Source organism: Harpia harpyja, chromosome 9 (genome assembly GCF_026419915.1).
Source record: "Harpia harpyja isolate bHarHar1 chromosome 9, bHarHar1 primary haplotype, whole genome shotgun sequence".
In the NCBI taxonomy this organism is placed as follows: domain Eukaryota; kingdom Metazoa; phylum Chordata; class Aves; order Accipitriformes; family Accipitridae; genus Harpia; species Harpia harpyja.
Window position 1 is genome coordinate 31730540 of NC_068948.1, and position 18842 is coordinate 31749381.

The 18842-nt window shown below is 58.1% G+C and overlaps 1 protein-coding gene across 2 annotated transcripts; it reads right to left on the reverse strand.

Moving 5' to 3' along the window:
• Positions 1–12669: 12669 nt before the first annotated feature.
• On the reverse strand, positions 12670–16853 carry CRYBB2 (crystallin beta B2). 2 transcript variants are annotated; one of them, XM_052795371.1, is made up of 6 exons: positions 16659–16853; positions 15695–15770; positions 14778–14896; positions 13635–13809; positions 13100–13242; positions 12670–12980 (listed from the first exon to the last, which is right to left on the reverse strand). In XM_052795371.1, exons 2-6 carry the CDS (start codon positions 15746–15748, stop codon positions 12812–12814), a joined length of 660 nt encoding a protein of 219 aa, XP_052651331.1. In that variant the 5' UTR covers positions 15749–15770; positions 16659–16853; the 3' UTR covers positions 12670–12811. The 2 variants fall into 2 exon arrangements, with proteins under 2 accessions (XP_052651331.1, XP_052651332.1); XM_052795372.1 differs by having other exon boundaries at positions 13677–13809; positions 16659–16850.
• Positions 16854–18842: the final 1989 nt, after the last annotated feature.

Genomic DNA, 18842 nt, shown 5'->3' on the forward strand with positions numbered 1-18842 from the left:
CCTGCGCAAATTGTCATGGGGGAGGAGGGGACCAAGGAGAAGTTCGAGCCATTTTTACACCTAAATCTCCACCCTCGATTGTCCTTACAGCTCAACCACAATATGGACCTAACATCTCGCTCAGACCTTGCTGGAGAGGCTCGTTGCAGCCCTGTCCATGGGGTTAGAGGTTGCTGACGAGAGCCAGGAGTGGTGGGCAGAGACCCTTGCAGACCCCCCTCCTGGGGTCACAGAGGACCTTCCCTGCATCCTTCTGCCCATGCCTGCCTTTGCCCAGCTCAGAACTGACCCATCTTCAAGAACTCCCTGATTTAAAAACAACAGAGTATGTTGTTACAGTTTAAAGCAAATAAACCCAATGAGGATTGTAACAGCAAATGTCTTAAAGCCTTAAAAAAGAGTCCCCCTTCAGCACTATATGGGAGAGCTAATATCAGCTGGCATTAAAGAAGCATTTTCCTTGTACAGATGGATTAGACAAACAGTTGTCAAGAGGGAACCATTGAGCATCACTGTACCACGGTCTGGCTTGAATGTAACTTGATAAAGGAAAAAAAAATCAATAATTGACTAATTTAGCTGTAAATTTTGAGGGATAGAAGGAGAAAAACCGACAACTGTGCAGATATTGAAATGGCACAAGCTAATTCAGATTCTGTCACAACATCTTATGGAAGGTAAATCACACAGTGCTGAAAATAAAAGCCCTCATCTCCAGGGTGGTTTTGCTGGCTGTTGCAAGAGTATATTAGAAGGACACAATTAACTCTGGCAGGCAGTGGGAGGGTGCGGGGCTCGCTCCAGACGGTGGCACCCCAGGGCGATGCTGAATGCACCAGTCGCGGTGGGGGCAGATTGGCAGCCGGAGGGTGCAGGGCTCCAGTGCTGCTGCGCTGAAATTCCCCCAGAGTGCCAGCAAGGCTGCCTGCAACGAGCCAGCCAAGCCAGCCTGCTAGAAAACCTTTCAAATATGCTCCCTGGAAACAATTCTAGTTATGTGGGAAATGCTTTCTAGTTATTTCTCTTCCCTGGCTTTTCGTACTCCAAGTCTATTTGCACACAAATTGGCATTTGCTGCCCTAGCTGATCATTCACCCAAATCCAATATTACATGTCTGGTCTCCGAGCTGGCCCTGGGCGCCTGATGTCACCGCAGACGACAGCAGCGTCAGTGGGAAGGTGCATGGTGGCAGAAGCCAAAGTCATGGTCCCCCATGGCCGAGCCACCCCTGAGCCGGCACATCCCTGGTGCTGGGCGAGTGCGGGGATGACTCTGCCGCGCTCTGACACCAGAACCTACGCGGCACCGAGAGCCGGGCGTCAACGTCTCGCCCAGGACTGGGGTGTGGAGCTCCTGTGCCAGCAGATGTGCCTGCAGCAGCACTGCAGTCGGGATTGTCCCCTTTCCTCCAGCCTGGCAGCTCTGGCTTGCTCTGGGCAGAGCGGAGGCAAGGCATGTGGCTCAGCATCCCCCTGGCACACACAGCCCCGGGTGCTGCTGGCTTGGCCTCACTGCTCATCCACTGACATCTTGCTGGAGGTAGGAGCCTTCTGGCCAGCAGGAAGGGATGCCTTCTGCCTGCAGCACCGGCCATCACACCCACAAATAAAGAGGGGTGGAAGGCGGCTCATCTCCGTCGTCTGAGGATGGAGAAAGCAAGGCACAGGGGAAAGCCAGGCTGCCCCAGCCTCCTGCTCCTCACTGCCTGTGTCCCAGCCCTCCTTCCCCTTACCTGGGTGTTGTGTTTAAAATCTACGTGGGAAAAGTCCTCCCTCCAAGGCTGCTCAGGAAATCAGAAGGGAAATCATGCTGTTCTGCCTAAGCCAGCCATTACACTGTTCATTTTTCTACTTGGCTGCATCACTCTCTATATCAGTGGGAGAAAACAACTCTCTGCAAAACAGAACCAACCTGGTGCTTTCCATGTCCCATGATGGTGCTGTGGTGCTGCAGGCTGCTCCTCCGCCTCGACTGCCCTGCTCCGGGGCACCCCAGGTGCTGCGGATCCGAGCCCTTGCGCAGGCCAACCCCGCCAGAAACACAGGGTGAAGAGGCAGGAATGCATTGCCAGCTTGGGAACAAAATGGCATGGAGTTTATTTGTACTTCCATCACATCAAAGGGGCCCTTGTTTGAATTCTTCTCCCTTTAGCCTGGAGGAGAAGGGGAAAGATTTGTTCCTATTAATAGCCACGCATCCCACAAGATCCAAGCCTTGCGAGAAGCCATGAAGGACTGCAGCATCTGATTCTCTGAATAAATGAGGTAATTTTGGAAGAAGTGTGTGCTCAGCAGCCTTAATTACTGCCTTCTCCAGTTCGGTAGGAGATGACAGCGATCACTTTGTTGTCAGTAGTGCCCAGGTCCCAGAGGAGCTGAACAGTGCTGCTGTGCCAGAGAGCCACCAGCACAGGCAAGTGTGCTGCCTTCCCCCAAAACTTCCTGATTTTGCAGCAAACATCCCCAGGACTGGCATGGAGCAAGGGGAAGGAGCACCCCAGCAAGCTGATGAGCTGGCAAAGCGGGGGGTCCAGCTCACTGCAGGGACACCAAGGGACTGGTGCTGGTGGCAGGGCAAGGGGATGCTCGGGAAATCATTTGTACCAGGGAAGGAGCCAGCAGGGAGCAAGACCGTGCAGCGTGGCTCTGGTCCTGCACCCCCCCCAGGGACTAACGAGGCAAAGGGCCGGGGACCTCCCTGCTGCAGGGAAGGGCCAGGGGCTGTGGGTGGGCTGGCCATTTCGAGGACATCTGCTGCCCATCTGCGGGCACCTGACATCATCCCATACAAGGATTTTCCTCTCGTCGGCTGTAGGATGGTGCAAAGGGGCATCCCGCTGTTATCAGCTGTGGGTAAAGCCCATGGGTGCACCGTCCATCGGCACCTGCCTCGGATTAGCAGGAGAGCAGGGAGGGATCTGCTTCCGCTCTGCAGCCCATGCCCTGACAACACACAAAATTATGTCAGCTTTCTCTTAAGCAGATTTTCAGGCTCTTGGTGCCAGGTTTAATCCAGACACCAAAGGTATGTGTGGCAGCGGGTGCCTCTGGCAGGCAGCGACGGCTGCATCATTGCCCCACACATGGATGCTGGAGATCAGGTTGCCCGTTGCATGCCAGGCGTGAGGCCACCAGAGCCACCAGCCATGCCGTCCCCGGGATGCTGGTTCCACTCTCATGCCGGACACCCAAGTCCGTGGCCCTCTTGTCAGCAGAGATGCCACAGGAAAGGTCCACAGGGTAAAGGAGCCCACAATCGCCATGGAGCAAAGCTGTGCTCCTGCTGCACTGTGCACAGCAATGAAGCAGAGGATTTGCAGGATCATAACCCATCCTATCTGCAGTGCCCATATGCCAAACAATTAATCTACCCTCTTGGTGCCCTTGTAAAGCAAACCAGTAAATTATCTTCATTTCACAGCTGAGGCCACCCTCATTTCTTCATTTCCAATGAGGCCACCCTGCCCAGGGGGGCAGGGGAGCCAGCGGCAGGACTATCCATGGATGGGGTCCATGGGCGCATCCGGGCAGATAGCTGCAGCATCCTGAAGACAGCCTGCATGGGGAGGAAAGGGACAACTCACAGAGAGATTTGCATGTCAAAAAAGCACAGTGAATAAACTGTCAGTGACCTCAAAAGCATCTTTCTGCTAAAATGCATTCACATGGATTTAGCATCTTTAGCTCAGCTTGACAGGTGGCATGGGTGAAAAGCACCTCTCCTCCAGGACAATTTAGTTTGTCCTCTAAAAGAAGCAGTCATTACCCTGCACTGCACTAAGAGCAAATCAAACCCAGATGGCATGCAGAAAAGATACTTCTTTCAATTAAACACTAAAAGCAACGAGCTCCTTTCTGCTTGCATAGGGCAGAGGAGGACTAAATGCCTCTAAACCACACACAGGAAAATGCAAGATATTAATTACTGTTGTGTAGGCGCATGCATCACAAACTCAGCAAATAACATCTTTCATGTTGCTTTCGCTGTGTGAGAGCTACAGCATGGCAGGCACGTTGCACACAACAGGTGTATAGAGTGCTTAAACCAAGTGCTGCAATCGCATATGCTCACATTTCTCATGCAACTAGGCTGTTATAAGAGAATCAGGGCTAATTCGGGTACCAAAATGCCATTACAGTGGCAAGGGAAAGGCAGCGCGTGGACCTGCTGTGGTTCCCATGCCAGCATCCTTGCAGCGGCCACCATCTCCGCAGGAGGAGAGCTGCTGTCCTTCAGATACCAGATCGGTGTCGAAAGGGACTTTAACAATTAAAGCATCCTACTTCCCCATTCAGCACAGCCTCTTCCTTCAGACCTCATCTGGGCAGATAATGGACTTTGCCTTCTGACTTAATCTTCTGTAAATCTCTCTCCCTTAATTGCTTATCATCGGAAACCTTGGAGTAAGCCAGGACAGACACTCCCACTTCATGTGATACAGCCGTCCTCTCCCTCCCTGCCACCATCCTCCTGCCAGCCTGCACCCAGAGCACCCAGCACACCCAGTGCACCCAGCACACCCCTGTACCCGCTCGCCACCACGCATGGCACGTCGCAGCCAAAATCTGCCGTGGCACGAGCGGCACCAGCAGAGAGCAGGGGCTCGTTTTCAATCTGCTTCTCTGAAGATGCTTTTCATGAACAAAATGTCAGGAGGGTTTTATAGCTGTGCTTCTCATAACCAATGCTGCTGCATTTGCCATCAGCCATTGCAGCGCTCAGCAGCTCTCGGTGGGAACTGAAATCACAGCTCTCCCTCTCAGTCTCAAAACGAAAGGGCTCTGTTCCCTCCTCCCCGCCATGCCCCAGCTTCTTTCCACCCATAGAAGAGCAGAGGAAGCCGTCAGGAAGGCAGCACATGAATGTGCTGGTGTAAGTCAGAGCTAGCAGGACCCAAACCACCCCTCGTAGCACAAAGGCTGCCGGGGGTCTAACTCGGGGCACAAGCCCGAATCAAGAGTTTGATGTTAATGGGAGCTGGTGTGTCTCAATTAAAAATGCCTCTTATGGCAGCTGCGAGCAGCGTTTTGTTCTCCTGGCTGTTGAAGGAGCAATCCCGTCCTGCAGAGGGAAGACGTCATGCTATGGGAAGGTTGCTAAGCAAGCGGTTCCCTCCTTATGATGCACGACTACATTGCTCGGCTCCCTAAATGGATGTTACATATAAATGACATTTGCCTTAGAGCGTCTGAGCATCCCAAAATAGTGTGCACGTTTCTGTGTTATTTGTATGGTTTTCTGAAGAATGTCCCTATTGTCTGCTGTGTTTGCAGTGTCTGATGGCTGGAAATAGCTGCTTGATGCTGTGCAAAACCCTTTCATGGTGGGTCGGCTGCGGTACAGGAGGGATGGGGACCCCCGAACCAGCCGAGCCACACTCGGGGTCCCAGCGGCAGGGGACCCCCATGTGCAGGATAGGGCAGGGGAGCTGACTGCTGCGAGCTGGGGGGGCATGGGATACAATGTCAGTTTCTCTCTTGCTCTGATCATCTTTCTCTCCCTACCTTGAATTTCTTCTTTCCTAATGCTTCCCTCAGTGTTTTTCTACCTGCGAAATATTACAAGCGGAGGATACAGCCCGAGGGGAAGAGCTTCTCGCCGCTGCAGCCCAGAGATGCTCACAGACGTGGCCTTGCCCCTGCACGAGCCTCCCACCGCTGCCGGACCCCTGCCTCTTGCATACAAGGCACTGCTCAACCCCAGGGACCGAATCCTGCTCACGCAGCACCTTCCAGCCCTGCCAGTGGGAGCAGAGGCTGCACAGAGGTGGCAGAGGGGACAGCCACCATTTCATACCCCCAGGCACCCGGGTAAAGCCAATTCTGATGGGCTGCAGCCTCCCACCATGCAGCCACGGCCACGCAGGCAGCGCCCGGGGACCAGGAGGGACCAGCTGCTCACGTGGCCATTTCATCTAAAATTGCTTAAACTCAGCTCAGCGCAGGCTGTCTTTTTAGATGAACTGAACCGTACAGAGAAAAGGTATGGCACCAGTTCCTGCACATTACGTAAGATACAAATTAAGAAATTAAAAAAAAAAAAAGGAATAAAAAGGTTATGTCCGTCCTGAAGAGAGAAATTTGTTTTTCATTTTTTCCCTGATTTCATAAGAACATCCACAGCAGCTGATCTTTGCAGCACTAACATAATCCGGTGATATATTTTAATCCCATTACGTTGCCATGTGCCTGCTCATAGTCCGCCTGGACTATGAGGAACAGATGTTTCCTAATTGGCACTTCTGCTGCCCAGGAGTTCACATCACTGCAAACAGTTTCTTTGCCTTTCGTGTTGACATTGAAAGAGAGACCCCGCCACTGGTTTTTACAGCCTCAAATTATATAATGGTGTTGGCTGCTCATATTCCAATTGCCCACCTCAAGCTGCTGTTTTCTGTACAAAGGCGGCCGTGCTGATGGCAGGTTGGAGTCCAGGGTTACAATGGATGGGTCACGCCACGTTTGCTGGCGATCACTGGGTTTAATTGCCAGCTGCGGTGGGACGAGGAAGCAATTGGGGCTGCCCTGGCTGCTCGCCCGGAGGGAAAGACAACATTTTCTTTTTTCAGATGTGTTTGGGTAAAGCTGTTCAATGCAAAGCCCCGTCCCGCAGCAGAGTATGGCACAAGGGCAGCTGCAGCCCCCACGCTGGGGGGGGACGGGGGCTGAGTGCTGCAGCTGTGCGCAGGAGCCTCCTCACCCTCGGCTGCAGCCGACTCGTTATTTCCCGGCACATACATTTGGCTTTTCATATTATTAAAGTGTTTGGGGTTTGTCCTGAGCGTTTCATAATCAAGCATTGGGAAAAACACACCGAGCAACTGACTGTAGTGCATGGGGCAGGAGCAGTGTCGCTGAGTCCTCACTGCTGCTATAATCCCCTGATAAATTTTAATCCCATTATGTCTCCATGTAGCTATTTCCAATTCTGGCCTTTGAAGAAGTGATGTTTCTTAATTAGCATTTCAACTGGACAGGAGTTTTACTTGCTGCAAGAATCCTAGGAAGCTGTAAAGCTTTCTTTCATTCCTTTTTCTCCCTCTTCGCATTGACGTTAGGAACAAAAACAAGCAAATGGGAGCCTGGCATTCTGGACAAGAGCATCCATCAGCTCCGGTCATCTGCTCCCAGTGCAGCACAGAGCCCCAGGTACCATGAGGTGACCAAGGTGCATTTGTCTTACCAGTTGCTGGACAGGACCTGGTATTACCTCTGCCTATAAATACAAGAGATCTCCTCTGCTGACCCGCAGGGCCCCCTGTAAGGCGGGAGAAGCCGTACTCAGGGCTGGCACCAGTCCAGCGATGCTAATGGGTCCTGAGCCAGCATCCAGCAGCCATCAGTCCCAGCTTAGTTCCTTTCCACTTCTAATCCTGTGTTTGGCTGCAGCATTCAGAGCCTGAAATGGAAAAATTACTTGAACACCCCCCACACCCCTTCATATATGAGTATGAAAAACTGGTCACTATAAACAGAGGTGATTTTAAAAAGGAAGGCCAAGCCAGAGTGTTCTGCTCGCCGCACAGCACAGTGCCAGCACCTGGCCCCTCCATCCTCCCCCAGCTCCCAGCAGAGACCTGCCTCGCAGCAGGTCCCCTCGCTCGCAGCAGCTGCTTTTTCTCCCCAGATGTTTTCTCTAATCAGAAGAGGAGGAAAACAAGGCAGCAGCAGCCGTTGGGAGCTCAGCATCCAGCCCGGCTGCTCCCCATCACCCAAGGGACAGCAGGAACCCAGCGTCCCTCACTGAAGTGGGGAGAGGCTCCTCTCTCGGCTGGGGAGCTAATGCTGGGTTATTTCACTCTCGTCCCAGCTTTCGCATTAATCAGAGTTGAGATTACTTTCCTGCTCCAAATGCCAAAGCTGAGCTTGATAAATCACAAATCTGCCCTGAAAACCACAAGACTTGAATAATATATGCTGGGTTCCTGCTTATTGTTCCTTCCTTTCTTAAGCCTTTAGTATTTGTGGCTAGGGTCTGTGCATGTATGCACAAACATGAGGCTAGAGGCTCGATTTAATTTAAAGAAATAAAAAAAAGTCAAAGCTAAGCATCTCATGTAACCGCATGGCTCCAGAAGCCAGAGAATTAAACATAACAATAACAATAATTTTCAAAGGACAAAAAAATCTGTGAAACCCGCAGTAAACCCCTAACAGTTGGCAAGGCGCATGCAATACCCAAAGTATCCAGGCTGCAGATAAGATAGAACTCACACCACTAAAACTACGAATAAACATTTCATATTTTTCAAGACTATTCCTTTTTAGCCAATTGATTTCCCCGACCTTGGCGTGTCTCTCAGGGCCTCGGCACCTTGCGCAAGAAGGGGGATTCACCCAGCTGCCGCCACTGGGCACGGCGGGCACGGCAGGAAGGCGAAGGAAAGTCAGTGTGAGCACACGGGCGCTTTCACATCTCTTTTCATTGCATTTGCTTCCTCCCCGCCAGCCAGCTCATCCCTCATCGGACACGGTCCCCCATGAAGGCACGTTCCAAGGACGGACAATGGCCGATGCTCAAGCTGAAAAACAAAATAGGAAGGAAAAGGCACCTAGATCTCAGATGCAATTTAGACAGGGGTTTGCATTAGTTTTATTCTGGCATGAATTACTCAGTGGCAAATTGCTGCTGCCCTTTCCCCTGCAGGCAGGACCCGTTCCTGCCTCCGGCCTGCGGCACAGCCCGGGCTCCCGGTGCCTGGCGGTGGGGGATTAACCTGCTGAGGGTCCCAAGGGACCCCCACCGCCCAATGGCACCTGCAGCTCCCACAAGCACCGAACGTGCCCCGGCCATCACAGGTGCTGAAGGGCCACCTGAGGGGGCTGAAGCCCTGCGTGGCTGGTGGCAATGGGGTTTGACCCCCCCCTCAACCATCCCCAGTATTTGCTGGGTGAAAAAAAAAGACTTTGCAGTCTGGAGAACAGCTTTAGCTCTCGCATCTATTGGCATGACAGCAAAACCACCCACCTGCCGGCAGAGCCGTGGGACCACTGAAATACCACCAGCTACCGCCGGTGGCAGAGCCCGCTGTTCCCCCCCGCAGCCCCGCCAGCAGCGAGGCTTGGTGGGCAGCGGCAAGGGAGACAGTCCAAGAGCCACAGCTTGGGCTGGCCGGGGGCACCCAGCCGCTGTGGCGGGTGGCCGTGCCAGGGGCGGGGGCAGGCGGTGAGCAGCAGGATAGCAGCATGCCAGATGGCATCTCCGCAGCTTACGTGGGATGGAGGCGATCTTGTGCTTTTGAATAATTTTTTTAAAAAAACTAAATAAAAAAAATAAAATTTCCCAGCGCATTTCTCTCTGAGCCAGAGATGGCATTTGCTCAGCCATGCCAAGGAGCTGTGCCTTTCGGGTGACCATGTCTCCCGAAACACTCGGTTTGGCAGTGGTGTTTCCAATGGTAGCAAATCCCCCCAAAGCCAAGGGTGCTTCTTGCACAGATTAATTGCCTGCACCCTCAAACGCAGCCCTCGCTCCTCAGCTTGGTTGGTTTGGCTTCAAGTGCCGCTCAGTGGCTCTTGCTATTTGGCTGTCTGCTGAGCTAAACAGCCTCTGATTCTCGACGTTCTGCTCCCCCTCCGGGTCCTACCATTTCTACAGTTTCTCCAAAAGGAGAAGGGAAAAGCTGAGCTGGAAGGAGGAAACGTCCCGGAGAGGGATGCTGAGCCCGAGCGAGCAGCCCACGCTGCCTTCTCCAGCCCCACGCTCCTGGGTGCTGGATCCAAACCTCAGGGAAAGCCATAAGCGGCTGAAAAGCAATCCCTGTGAGAGGAGCACCAAGAGGGCTCTGCAGCTCACAGCGGTGCCTGCAGCATTGCTCCCCTGAGAACCGAACCCTGGCTTTCCCTGCTCCCGCAGCCAGCGTGGGTGCCACGGCCAGGGTGGCAGCCAGAGCCCCATCAGGTCCTGACCATGCGCCAGCATCCGACAGCTCCTGCCTTGGCCTTTGGCACAGGGTGACATGAGACCAGAGTCCCGGCTCTGCCCTGGTGGCACTGGGTGACACCATGCGGTAAGTCTCTGCTCACCTTCCCCGGACCAGACCCAGCTCTTTACCTCTCTCAGCCGAGACCATCCTCTGGGAAGACTGGGAGATCTGCCCACCCTGCCAGGGCTGCCTGTATTACCAGGCAGATGGCTTCACATTTGTTATCTGTGTCCACTTAAAAATGCAACCAGGTGGGGAAGCGGCTCTCTCCCGAGTTCTCCCTGCCCATAGCAGTTGGGAACAGCAGTGATGCTGGGAGGCTGACCAGGGAATAACGCTGCTCCCACCTGAGAGGAGAGCTGGGGACCTGCCAGCAGCAAGTCCACGCTCAGTCCCAGCCGGCAGCTGCGGTGCCCCGTGGCACAGGGAACAACGGAGCCGCGTGGCCATCCAGCTGCCATCCTTGCAGCTCAGGGTCCCTCTGCGGGCAGTGGCGGCAAGGTGGGCAGCAGGGAACGTGGTGCTCTGTCCCGGCACCTCTCCAGCTGGTCAAGGACGGCTGTGTGTGGAGGTGCGGGCTGTGCCGGGGATGACACCGGGCGGCACCGTTTGCAGGCCGGGATGTGACTTCCTTCGGCAAGGGCAGGTTTTGGGGCTGGGGCGACTGATGAGCAACTGTGAGTCAGAGCAGGAGGAGCTGCCACATAACAGAAGCCCTCGCTCAGTCAGGCAAACAAGTCTCCTCTACGTGAGCCCCTGCAGAAACCGCCCGCTCCAGTGCGCTGCCGTTGCCCTGCGGCAAGCAGGGTGCAGCCCACCCACCAGTGCAAAGCCCCCAGCTGGGGGTCAGGTCCTGCTCGTGCTGTGGCCGCTGCATTTCTTCCCACCTCTGGCTCAGGCCACGAAAACCTCGGGCCAGCAACCAGGAGTGCCATCCTGGGGAGGTGATGCCGCCAGGCAGGATCCTGGGGGGGGGGGGATCGGGCCACTGCCGAGTCCCCTTGCCTGGGCACCTGGGGCAGTGTGGTGGCTTCTGATGCCCCAGGGAGCAGCCTGGGGTCAGAGAGTGGAAAAACCCACCTCAGCAGAACTAAAGCTGCATCGAGGTGACCTGAGGGCACCCACCTGAGTGCATCCAGCCACCAGATGAGGAAATTCCCCCGACAGGTCCCAGATGAGCCGCCCCCGGGCTCATTCACATTTTCCTTTTCTGCTTTCGGTGCTTTCCCCCCCCCCAGAGCCTCCCTGCTGCTCGCAGCCGGGCTCCGCGGTCCCCGTGGGGGCTGCCCTGGTCCCCAGCTGCGGGGACTGCGGGTCTCCGCTCTCTGCCTCATCGCCGATTTTGCACCCACAGAAGATGCCATTTCCCAACGATGATTCACAGGCAAATGCCCAGATGAGGCAGAGCTCGCCCATCAGCAGCACAGCAGGGTGTGTGTCACTGCTTCCTTTAAAACCCCATTTTTCATGAGAAATTTTCAGGTCTGGGATCATTCTGAATTTTCCCTGTTGAGGGAAGCGCGCAGATTTTCGCAGGGAAGCAGCTCGGTCGAGGCGACGCGGCAGCACGCTGCCAAAGCATGACTCGCTGAGGAGCTGACATTTCACAGCAACATTTGGCAAATGATTAATTCAGATTATCGCCCCGTGGAGCTGGGCCGTGCCAAACCGGCGATTTATACCGGGATCAGTCATCCTGAGCACAGCGGAAAAGGCTCTGAAATGCAGAGGATTCAGGGGGCAAAACATTGTCCACCAGGGTGGTGCGCGTGGAAGCCGATGAAGGCGGGGGCCGTGCATCCCCGTCTCCCTGTGATTCCATGTTTTTCTGGTGTTCACGCCAAAACACCGCAGCCAAGCAGCTGCAGGCAGGTCCCAGCTCCCCGGGAGCTGCGGCAAGAGCCAGCGTGGGGATGGCCGGGGTGTCCCATCACCTGGCACCCATGCAGACCCCCGGCCCCTGCACGCCCGCAGCTGCCCCTCGCCCGCAAAGCTGTGGTTACACACGGCAGCTGCCGTCACCGTGGCTGCATCCTGCCGGTGGCGGGGACCGAGCTGGCCCAGCAGCCTCCACTGCCATCTCCACCGCTGCCCCGTGCCCCAGGCCAGGCCGGGTGAGTCTGCGGTTCCTCTGCGGGAGCTGGTGTTCCACAGCTTCCCTTGCTCGACTTACTATGTAAATAATTCAAGCATTCATTAGCATTATTAATGCTAAATTAAAGCATTATTGCTAATTAAGGCTTACAATGCCTAATAACTAAAGCAATTATTTGGCTTGGAGGAGTCCTGGCCGAGATGGCAAACCCCCCAGCCATCATTGCATCCGCCCTGGCACCATGGTGCTTCAGGGACACTTTTGCCAGCCACAGCGGGACGCATGGCTGTGGAGGAGATGCTCGCCCTTGCCCGTGCACCCCAGGACAGGGCTGAGCCGTGCAGCCATGGTAGTCGGGCTGGCCACCCAGGGGTGCTGGCTGTGGAGGAGGTGAGCAGCTCCTGTCCCTCCTGCTGAGCCCCCAGCTCACCTCCCTGTGGGCGGTTTGGTGGTCTACCAGCGCCGGTGAACACGGTGGCGGCGATGCTGCTGGCGATGAAGGGGGAGGCGGGCGGCACTGAGAGCGTTGGGGGTGCGGCAGTGGGCTTCCCCTCCCCGCCCAGGAGCATGGGGTCAGGACGGGCATACCGCTGGTGGGGTCCCTCTGCAACCCCCCCACCCCAGGAATGAAGGGGCCAGAGCCAGGACTTTGAAACTCCAAGCTTTATTCGGTTGCTTTGGCAGCGGTGTGCATCACACGGAGGGAGGCGGGAGGTGAGGCCGTGGGGGGACAGCGGTGGCCGGGGGAAAGCTTGCTCTGCTCCCCGCGCCCCGGCATGGGCCGGGGGCTCTAGTTGGTGGGGTGGTAGGCGCCACGCTGGTGCCACTGCATGTCCCGGATGCGCCTAACCGACTGGATCTGGGGGTGCTGGGCGCCGAAATCTGAGCTGTCCTTGTAGTCCCCCTTTTCAAACAGGTACTGGTAGCCCCTGTAGCCAGGGTACTGGTATCCCACCCACCTGCCAAGGCAAGCACGTGGGTCACGCACCGCACCATCGCCCGTACCACGGCACAGCTGAGGCTCCTCAGCCGTGCGATGCTCTGGCATCACCCGAGTCCCGCCGTCCCCGGTACTCACGTGCCACTCTGCACCCGCACAGATGAGACCTTCTCCTGGTAGCCGTGTGCATGGAAGCTGGGCACATCGTCGTCTATGATTTCGATCTTCTTGCCGGTGAAGCTGGGGTTTTCGTACAGCACGATCTTGTGCTCCTGGCTGTCCTGCAGCGGGGAGAGCAGAAATGGGGCGTCAGTGGCCACCGGCACCCAGGGCTGGGCGGGGGGGGGGGGGGGGGCAAAGCCCAGGGCTGTGGGGAAACCGAGGCGAGGGACCGGCACCGCGTGCCAGCCCTCCCACTGATGCCAGGGGTGCTCTGCATCCCTCCATCCAGCTCAGAGAGCCAGCGCCTGCGTGGGCACTGCCAGACTTACCAGCAGACGTCCTTCGCTCTTGGGGTCACCTACCACTGCCCCCGTCCCCGCGCTCCCTCCGACCCCCCCACCGGCTCCCTGGGCCCCGAGGGCTGGGGCGAGGGTGCGCAGGAGGGGGTGCCCCTCCGCCCGAGGGGCTGGGGAGGGCGGGGGAAGGCTGGGGAAGACTTCTGGCTGCAGACCTTGGTCTGGCGGGTGGGTAGTGGCTGTCTGGGTGCTCTCACCACTTTGATGGGTCTCAGGGAAGTGATGCTGTCGCTTCTCCGGCTGTTGGTCCAGGAGTCCCAGCGGGGGTACTCCCCCTTCTCAAACACAAACTGCTCCCCTTTGCAGCTTGCCTGCTCGTAGCCCACCCAGCTGGAAGAGAGCAGGGGACAAGCTTCAGACAGGGCAGCGGCACAGGGACCGGCACTCCAGCAGCGGCACAGGGACCGGCACTCCGGCACCGACCCCGGCAAACGCCCTTGGGCTGAGCCCCCAGCCGTGCCCCCCCAGCAGGGCACAGGCCCCTCTGCTCCCTGTTGGAAAATGGAAATGAGCACCACGGTGCCTGGTGAGGTGCCGGCAGCAGTGCCAGGGTGGGAGCGGGCAGCCCTGCCTGCGGAGCAATGCCTCCGTCCCACACACAGGGCCCGGCACAGCCAGTCCCAGCTCTCCACTGGCAACGGCACCACAGGACTTGCCGGTGGGGATGCTTCGACGTGGTGGCCACACATCCTTGGTCCCTGGGAACCCGCAGAAGGACGGGATCACCCACGCAGCCCCCGTGGGGCTGTGCTCCTGCCAGGGCACTCCACAGCTGCCCCGTTGTTTCTGGGTGCAGCGCCCTGCTGGCCGTGGGGTGCAGGCAGGGAACCCACCCCGGCGCTTCCCCAGGCACTTTTCAGGGGGTGCCCATTGCCCAGAGCCCCCAGCCTGGGGAGCAGAGCCCCTCTCCGAGAGCACGCACAGGGCTCAGCAGGTGGATGGGGAGAGGAGGTGCCGCCGGCAGCGCCGCGCACTGCAGAGGGGCTGCCATCCCTGCCTGTCCCTGCTCCCAAAAGGAAGGAAACCAAACTGGGGGGGACGTTGCGATCTGTGCTAGCTCCCCTCTCACCGAGCAGGGTTGGGGGATACCAGCCCGCCCAGGGGACCCAGTCACCCCCTGTTCACCCACTGGCACTGGGCACCCGCTGGGGCGAGGTGGGGAAGCAGCACAGCAGCATTGGCCACATGAAATCCAGGGTGCGGTGCACGTGCCGGCAATAGGGGGATCCCCTCCACATCCCAGCCCCTGCCTCCCTCCCGCGCACCACCGTGGCCTCCCAGCCCCCCCCGGCACATACGGTCCGGAGTGCACGAGGATGGAGCCCACTTTGTCCACGCCGGCTTCCTTCAGGTTGGGGCAGGCACCGCTGAGCTCATGGCAGCGGCCCTGGAAGTTCTCCTGCTCGAAGATGGCAATCTGAAAGAGAGCGGGGGCCTCAGAGTGGGGCACGCCACCCCCGGCACCACGACGTGGGGGGGCACACGCTGTCCCCAACCACCGGCTCAGCCCAGCCCCACGTCTACTGCAGCCCAGACCTCACGCTGCCCCCCAAAACCTGCATGTCAGTGGCTTTTAACCAGCCTGCAAGCATGAACCAACATTTCCATCCCTCTGAGCACACAGCTCTCGCTCCTGGATACCTGCGAGTCCCTGCCAGCGCCGGCCCAGCGCCCTGGTGCTGCTTGCAGAGGGATGCCTGCGCTCACACCAGACTTCAAACCACTGAGCTACCCAGGCTCTGCCTCGAGCATCGCGGCTGCCGGCAGGACACAGTGAGCAGGGCACCCAGCACACATGGGGGAGGCACTGGGGCAGCCCGGGGGGCCGAGAGCCGCCAGCTCAGCACAGATTTCATGGGTCAGTGGGGCGGCGGGGGCAGATCTGCTGTGTCTGCAGAGGTGGCGGGAGATTAGGAGTTGATCCGTTCCCACCCGCTCTGCCTGTACTGGGGCTGTGGGATGCCAGCAAAATCCTATGCATCTCCCACCCTCCTCCCCGTCCCCTCGTCCCTCTGCGAACGGCTCGGCACCGCAGCCGGCGACGGTCAGCACCAGCCGGTAACACTGCGGGGTGCTGGTGAGGGGCTGCATGGTGGCAGCTGAGCTGCTCCTAGCCTGGCTGGAGTCCCGGGATGTCCTGGGGGGATAATTTGGGTGCTCCGCGAGGCTGAGGGTGCACAGGCCCTGCCGCAGAGCAGAGAAGCCGCACACTGACCTTGGAGCTGGCTTGCTGCTGCTTGGAGGCTGGCATTTGGTGCTCGGAAGCCATTATAAGCTGGGTTGTCCGCTGCCTTGGGAGGAAAACTCAGAAGGTTAAAAGCTGCAACCGAGGATGCACTCGGGACTGTGCTCACAGCCCCGTATCCGTGCCCCACGTCTGTGCTCCACAGCCTGCCCAGCGCTCGGCCGCTGGCTGCTGCTTGCTGCCGAGTTGCCCAGAAAGGGGAGAGGGGTGCCGGGGCTGGCGCTCGCAGTAGGGCGGGCGCAGGCTGGGTTCTCTAGGCCCAGTCCCTGCTCCGGGCTGCTCAAACCTCCCCAGGCTCATGGAGGAGGCCAGGTGATAGTCCTAGGGCAGCATCACCCATGGTGGAACCTGCAAAGGGTCTCCAGCAGGGAGCGAGGGGACCCATGAGCCCAGGGCATTCCCAAGTCATTCCCGGGGGAGCCCAGCCCCTGCAGCCAAGGCTTTTCCTACTGTCCCTGCCCAGCAAGTGACAGCTGAGGAGCCCCTGTCCCGCAAGTGCCTGAATGGGGTGATGGGGAGAAACACCGGGGCTTCCACCGCCAGCCCCGGCCATGCACGGGCATGTGCATGTACTTGTGCAGGGTCACCGGTGCCGAGCCCTCCCAGCTCCGCCTGGCACAGCCACCCCTACGAAGGACCCTCGTTCTCAAGCCCAGTGGGACCCCCTGTGTCTGAGCAGGCTCCAAACCAGGTGAAAATGGCTCATTCCCAATAAAACAAAAACCGAGCCACAGACAGACGGCAATACTCCTGAGCTGGCCACCTGGTTTGGGCTGCAGGGACAGGACCGTCCCTGCAGCTCACCCCCGGCCAGCATGCCCACATCCCACTGCCACCTCCACACCTCTGCCCGGTGTTGCGGAAGGGAGCTCCGGCACCGGGGGTCGGGAGGAGGCAATGACAAAAAAGAGCACAATAAATAGAAAAGTCTTACCAGTTATACCAGTACCCGCTTGAGCCAGTGAAGGGCTGGGGCCGAGAGGTGGAATTTATACCGAGCCGCAGAAGAATGGTGCCAAAACTATTTACAAAATAGTTAAAGCATGATTCAAAGCGAGAATGCTGGATTAAAACCCAATGAAAACCAAGGTCAGCTGATCAGCCGCAGCCTTTGTCTCCCCAAACACCAAGTCGGGGAGTTATTTCATTAGCTTTCACATTCGAGTCACCCGCTTTGTTGGGTTTGTTGGCAAGGAGATTTGGAGTTTGCATGCATCAGCCGAATGCATGCCAAGACCCAGACCGGCCCTTGCAAACAAAGCACCCGCCAGCCCTGCTTCAGGAGTTTTGGAGCCAGAGAGTTTATCCCTCCAACAAACCAGCGAGCCGCCCCGCCGCTGGAACTGCTGAAAACTGCTGAAGTTGGCTCTTTCCAAGCGCGATAAAACGAGCCTTCAAATAACTGGTAAACGTCTGGCTTTGCCCGTCTGCATCCCCAGCAAGGGAGCGCCCGCACCCCGCTGCCAGTGCCAGTGTCGATGCCGGTGCTGCCGCAGAGGGACCCTGCGAGGCTCCCGGGCCTGGGGGCACCACGGGACCCCCTTCCCGCTGCCGTCTCCCATGGCCGACCCGGCACTTCAGGGATGGCCAGGAGCAGGATCTGGTCCTGGTGGCATGATGCAGTGGGTCAGCACCGGGCAGCATCCTCAGCCTGAGCGTGGGGGCACCTGGGTGCCGGGTGTTGGGCCCCTCCTCCATTATCCCCCCACCCGTCTGAGGTCCCTGAGAAGCGTCCCAGCCCCACAGGGCAGCAGGAACAACAGCACGGAGGTCCCTCCATCACACCAGGACAAAGCTGAGGTCAGCGGCGGGAGCTCGCAGCCTGGGACATGTCCCCATAGACGGCCTGTGCCCGGCACGGGCAGCACCCGCCCAGGGATGAGCTGCGGGTTAAGGGCAGCAGCAAAACCCCTTCGCTGGCATCTTGCTGCCAGCTGACCTGGGAGGACACGTCAGGACCGTGGGCTGATTTTAGCTGCAGCAAAGTGAGTTTTGTAGTGGGGTGGGATGACAAAAAAGCTATCAGACTCCCTGGGTGCTGTGCAGCACCCACAGCCCCCTCTTAGCCCCTGCAGAAGTAGGATCCCCCTTGTCACCCCAGCAAGTGTCACACAGCATTAACTTGGCCCAGACCAGCTCTCTCCTTCACGCAACATTTCATGGGGGTCCCGCAGCAGATGTGCCACCAGCCATGTCCGTGCCAGCATGCTACAGCCCCCCCAAGGGCACCTCTGGCCACCCCCCCAGCCCCAGCACCCAGGACGGCCACACGCAGGGTCACCTCTGCCGTACTGCAACCAGAGCCTCCCCTGGCAGTGACACGGAGAGGGGTCGGTCCCCATGGTCTGCAGGTGCCCTGGCTGTGGGCAATGGGGCCTCATGGGGCTGCGGGGGCCACAGGCGACCATGTGGCTCTGCAAGAAATCACACCATGCCACGGACAGGTTTTGGCAGGTCGGGTTTGCGAGCAAGTGCCTACAAGGCTCCCGGTCTTGCCACCATCCTTCATTCCCTGTGCCTCCAGCTGCAGCACCGCAGAGTGATCCAGCCAATGCCCTCCCCATCTCCCTGGGCTAATTCATAGGGGTGCCTGGGCCAGGACCCCCATGGACCTGCCCCAGGTCCCAGCGCAGGGCACGTGCATCCCCGCGGCTTCCGTCCGGCACATCCCGGCCCCTCGCGCACCCCAGCGAGTGGCAGACACGGTGCTCGGCATGGCTCCTGCCAGGCTGCGATTCCCTCCCCTTAGCTCTGCCGGACCGGTTTTCATTCATCTCAGCCATGGGCAGCGACGATGCCACGGGCAGCCACAGGCAGCCACGGGCAGCCACAGGCAGCCACGGCCACCCCGGACCCCGGCAGCCCTGTGGACCGTGCTGGAAGCAGCTTTTGCCGCTCAGGGCCACGCAACCTCCTTTAATAGCTGCAAACCCAGGCCCAGAAAGAAAAGCTCTGGAGCGGCTGTTTGGTGCCCGTCACGAAGTGCTCGGGCAGCCTTAAGCACATCTCCTAGCTCTGCCACCAGCCTCAGGTGGTCCCCAAACGCAGCCGCTGTGCCCCTGCGGCAGGGCTCTGCCTGCACTCCTCACCTCTGCCTGCACAGCTGAGGTCGCTCAAT